The sequence below is a fragment of the Aplysia californica genome, unplaced genomic scaffold, assembly GCF_000002075.1.
Source record: "Aplysia californica isolate F4 #8 unplaced genomic scaffold, AplCal3.0 scaffold00100, whole genome shotgun sequence".
In the NCBI taxonomy this organism is placed as follows: Eukaryota; Metazoa; Mollusca; class Gastropoda; order Aplysiida; family Aplysiidae; genus Aplysia; species Aplysia californica.
This window is the reverse complement of record NW_004797370.1, coordinates 1,003,209-1,008,513: the sequence shown is the minus strand read 5'-3', so window position 1 is coordinate 1,008,513 and position 5,305 is coordinate 1,003,209. Positions and strand designations below refer to the sequence as shown.

At 38.5% G+C, this 5,305-nt stretch overlaps 1 protein-coding gene across 1 annotated transcript; it reads left to right on the top strand.

Moving 5' to 3' along the window:
- The first annotated feature begins 229 nt into the window (after positions 1-229).
- LOC101863174 lies at positions 230-3,644 on the top strand. Its single transcript, XM_005095303.3, has 5 exons — positions 230-341; positions 1,250-1,405; positions 1,684-1,806; positions 2,909-2,938; positions 3,348-3,644. The coding sequence occupies exons 1-5, from the start codon at positions 308-310 to the stop codon at positions 3,449-3,451; spliced, it is 447 nt and encodes a 148-aa protein (XP_005095360.1). The 5' UTR covers positions 230-307; the 3' UTR covers positions 3,452-3,644.
- The last annotated feature ends 1,661 nt before the right edge of the window (positions 3,645-5,305 follow it).

Here is a 5,305-nt window from a genome sequence, read left to right as displayed (position 1 = left end):
CACCAAAAAAAAATCGTTTCATAATAATTGTAAGATCTCGACTAGAATCGTGAGTTCCAAAATGTTAAAAACAAAATGTTTTCAAAAGGCTCGCTTTCTGATAAAATAATAATAATAATGCTCTTTCTTTTTTTATCAAAGCTACTCGTTCTTTTTTATTTTGATGGTTTAATGCAAAACTCACGACGTCACAATCGTGACCGACAGGGTATAAAAGAGTACAATTTTGATTCCTCAACTCATACCTAACAATCAACAACCAACTGACTTCTTCAGACGTCGCTAAAAACTTTGAAAATCTGCAGCCATGTACAAGTTTGTTGCCTTAGCTTTTGCTCTCTGTAAGTGTTCTTTTCTTGTTATTCTTGTTATTGGATTGAAATGTTTTTGGCTGTTTGACGTCGATTGCTTCTTCTGATTAATCTATAAATCTGTGACTTGCATATACTGAATAGTGCAGAACGTTTTATTCTCACGTGCCTTTTTTACTGTGGTATTGTTTATAGCCAACAACGAAGGGCTCTCACCCTGTCACATTTATATCTACTCGATCTACTTTACTTCCAGCCAGCAGCTGTGCCTCATCTGTTTCAGAGCTGCTGCCTCCACATCTAGCTCCCATCTCGGCCTCACTCTCTTCCTCCTCCCCTGTGGATTCTATCTGAGGCTTTCTCTTGTCATATTGAGGGCTTGCTTTCCCTAAGAGTGTGACCGACCCACTGCCATCTTCTTGTCTTGATCTCACGGTTAACTTGTTGTTCTTTTGTTCCAATCCCTAATACTTTACAAAGGTACATTTCTGATGGTGTACCACCAGTGGATTTTCATAATCTTGCTCAAACAACCATTACTGAAGGACTGTAAATTGTTTCAATTTATATGGTCCATACAACAATATTGCTTTAAACATATGTATTGAAAATTCCACACTGTCACTGTCTGAATGGTGACCTGACGAGCACAATGCTAGACTGAACAGGTCTAAAGCCGGCTGCTGGAGAAATAAGTCAATTTCCTGGCAAAATATTCTTTGTACTTTCCTACAAATAGCCTATCACCCTTTTTGAGCGTTCTTTAAAAAATAACTCTCGTAGCAGTTTATTTACTTTTAGGTTGATTTTTTTTCTTTTTTGTAAATCTGTATAAACAATTCTCTTTTTTAATATAGGTGGTAGATTTCAATACGATATTGTTTATTATGATACTTGTATTTACAAATAACTATATGAGAATTCCTGGTGTCCTGTAGGCGTGGTCGTTGTGTACAGCCAAACTTCTTGTAGCACCAGCCACGACTGTCACCCAACACCGTGCCACGACGCACACGTCGCCTCATGCAACAGCCACACCAAAGTTTGTGAATGCAACGACGGCAACAACCACCAAGAAAACCACAACAACCACGGTAAGTTGCCAAGTGGTACCCACTGCCTGTTCCGTACAGCTGCATCTTTCAACTCATGTCCTTTCCAGTCTGTCTTAAATCACTGCTCTTCTTCTTCTTCTTACACTGTGTTGCAATGTGTTTTTGGTTAATTTTTAAAAATTTTAAAAATTAAACTTTCTAAGTTAACAATTCACCATCAGCCACATTTTCATGTTTGGGATGTGTGTCAGTAATATTGGGAGATACTGCCATTTCATATTATTGAAAACTTGACAATAACTTTTTCTTTAATTTAGACGCCGCTGTAGGCAAGAGAGCGACCTCGTGCAAGGCTGACCACGACTGTCACCCAACTGTATGCGGTAACAACCACCACGGAGTCTGCAAGAACGGACACTGTGATTGTCACATCCCACATGGTACTTATGCTCGAACAAATGTTAAAATGTTCTGTATCCAAAACGTTCAATTTTTTCTTTAAATTACAGATTCTTTATCTGCAGTATGCGCTCAATCAACATTTTGTCTAAATTCAAATACAATAGGCCTATATATATTTTTAAACAAGGAAAAATACAACTTTCATGTAGGTGACATTGTAACAGAATGAAACAGTTTTCCTATTTGGTTTCTGGGTTTCGTATAATTTTACGGCTTACCGAAATTACGGTTTTAAAAATGATGCTAAACTGAGGGCGCACTGTCAATCGAATTCATTTCATCAAGTCAAGGTCAGCTAGCCCTTAGTTTGGCATTCCCCGTTGTAGGCGCTAGATGCACTTGTTTGTCTTTACTTTGGAATGGGACTAGAAGTCAATTGGTTTTATTGAGAAAGAGATAGAGAGAGAGAGAGAGAGAGAGAGAGAGAGAGAGAGAGAGAGAGAGAGAGAGACAGACAGACAGACAGACAGACAGACAGACAGACAGACAGACAGACAGACAGACAGACAGACAGACAGACAGACAGAGAGTGTGTGTGTGTGTGTGTGTGTGTGTGTGTGTGTGCGTGAGTGAGAGAGAGATAGAGACAGAGAGAGAGAGAGAGAGAGAGAAAGAGAAGAGAGAGAGACAGACAGACAGACAGAGATAGAGATAGAGACAGAGACAGACAGACAGACAAACAGACAGACAGACAGAGAAAGAGTAAGAAAACGGAGTAAGACGTTAGAGAAATAAAGAGGAGAGAGAAAGAGGAAGAGCAAGTTAAGGAAGATAGATAGATAGATAGATAGATAGATAGATAGATAGATAGATAGATAGATAGATAGATAGATAGATAGATAGATAGATAGATAGATAGAAGGGGGAGAGGGAGAGAGAAAGGGAAAGAGAAAGAGAGGAGATGGACAGAGAGGGGATACGTTGAAAACGGGTTGTCTTATTAAATTCCATATATTGCCGGCTAACTCCCGTCTTGTCATTTCTGGTCTGTCTGACATTGCTGCTGTTCTTCTTCTAACTTTATGTTATAATGTGTTTTAGTGAAGAAGATTTCAAACGTTAATCTTCGTATCTCTACAGGTCACCATCAGCCCCACTTTCATGTTCGCGGTGAGTATCAGAAATATTGGGAGTTGATGTAATCTTATTTCATGTTTAGGTCTGATTCATAATCCTCCCTACCCAGTCCAAACACATACAACAATTTGAAGAATATTTGTTTTGTTTTAGTAAGAGTTTTACGGCACTTGCAACACTAGAAGGTCATACAAGTGTTGACGATTAGAAGTGCTGCAAGAGAGTAACACACTCAAAAAAAGAAGAAGAAGAGATTAGGCCAATAAATGTTTGATAAGAAATAAGGAGCAAACCACACGAAATGATCAGCCGACCACCCACATGTATGTTTAAGGAAAAACAATGTAAGTGTTATTACGCCTTCATCGACACAGTTCAAATTTGATTAACATTGAATATATTATGTAGTAAATGGGACGTACTTTTCATGTCTTTTCTTCAGCCCACAACACCCATTGTATCTCTGACGCCCACTGTGTGAACCTGTGTGGCAAGGACCACGCCAAATGTCACCCTGACAATATGTGCCATTGTCACCTACATTAAAGCCTCACCCAGACCTCGACTTTTCAAGGATGTCATCAACCTGTGCTTGAGCATGCTCGTACAATAGCAAAATACACAGACAGGCCGATAGACAGACAAAGACACACACTCACATAAACCACACACTCATACACTAGTACACACATCATTATATAATCAGAGAAGGAAATAAATTAAGTGCAACTCCAGCCAACCTTTCAGTTTTGCTTTACTTTCTTAATAATTAGATTTTTAATTGCTTGTCATGTATTGTTTTGCTTTCAAATTTTCTTTTGACTATCCTTTTATTTTTAAAAATAATTCTATGTCTTTTCCTACCGTAACTTTTTGACCATCTTTAAGCACCGCTAGCGGTCGGCTGGAATGGGGCTCGAGTTAAATGGTCATCTAACGACAGGACAAAGCCATACAATTAAAGTAATTGTAGATACTGCACGACGCGATCGAGACAATTACGATCATTTAGGAAGCAGGTTGATTCAACCCCGCCTGTTAGAACCAACCCAGTGTGTGATGGAACACCGTACCAGTACAAAACTGGAAATACAGGATTAGACGAAGAAAACAACAACCTCCATAAAACAGAATCGAGCTCGCACTTTCGGCTTGCAATCGCAAAACGCCTGCCGCTATACCACAAACTAAGCCGAAAGAATGTAAAAACATGATACGTGTACAATCTCTCAAGCTACCTATGTTCGAAAATGCTTAATTGAAGTTTGAAGCTGTGTTCATTTAATCCACAAGTGAGGAAAGCACCACGTGAGCTGACAACAGTCTTGTAGTGAAGGAGGTGCATTACGTCGGGTTAGATGAGAAGAAGAAGGAGGAGGAGTACTGGAAAAATAACACAACTACCAACAAAGAAAAAAGGAGCATTAGGAAGACATTAATAATAAAAATAAAACAAATGCCAAGTGTATTCTTTGACTTTTTAAGGCGTTAAAGGTGTTTGAGAGTAAAAAAAAACTTGTAAAATACAGTATATTACACTATCTCTTTGTCCTTTACCAGGTTTGATCAACATATAAGTGTGTGCCTTATAAAAACAAACAAACAAAAAACGAGTTGGGAAACAAAGGGTGGTAAGGGCGAAACGAGGGGGGGGGGGCGTGCCTCATAATACGCGTAAGATCCAAAAATAGCCTTAATCTGTAGCAGGTTTTTACTATCAAGGACATTGTAGTAGTAAAGATAACAGAAAACCGTGTCGCAGCAGACAGTATCCCTCCTGAGATAAACTGTGACCTTAAGCGAACCTGAACTTTGAACTCTCAGTGTCTTCGTTTGAACCCACCTAATCGGACTATCGTTGATTATGCTCTGATATCAATATCATCGTGCTAATCTATCGGAGAGTTCTATTTCCAACATACAGGGGTGAAGCAAGTCTACCAGAACATCACGATACGAGTTTATTGTGGCACGTTTCTTATGCTGTGGATGGTAGAAATCTGGTTGTAGAAATCGTGTGTCACGATTATATTATTATATTGAGGAATAATTATGCACCCTGTAGTTGTATAGCTTTTCCGCTGCCACCTTTGCTTTTACAGACTGTCAGCTGATTTCTGAAGTCTCAAAGTTGAAAAGTTTGGGTTTTTTCCTGTTCTTCAAATCATTTCTGTTTTAATGCTACTGTCGAAAATGTGAAATAATATTTGCTCCTTCCTTTGAAAAGTTTATTTATTGTTGCTGTTGTTGTGTGTGTTTGGTAGCCTATCCGTTCGAAATGTTTGGAGCCCCGAAGAGCCTCATCATCATTGCAATCATCATCCTTATTATTATTATTATTATTATTATTATTATTATTATTATTATTATTGTTATGTAGTGCTATAGTAGTAGTAAGAT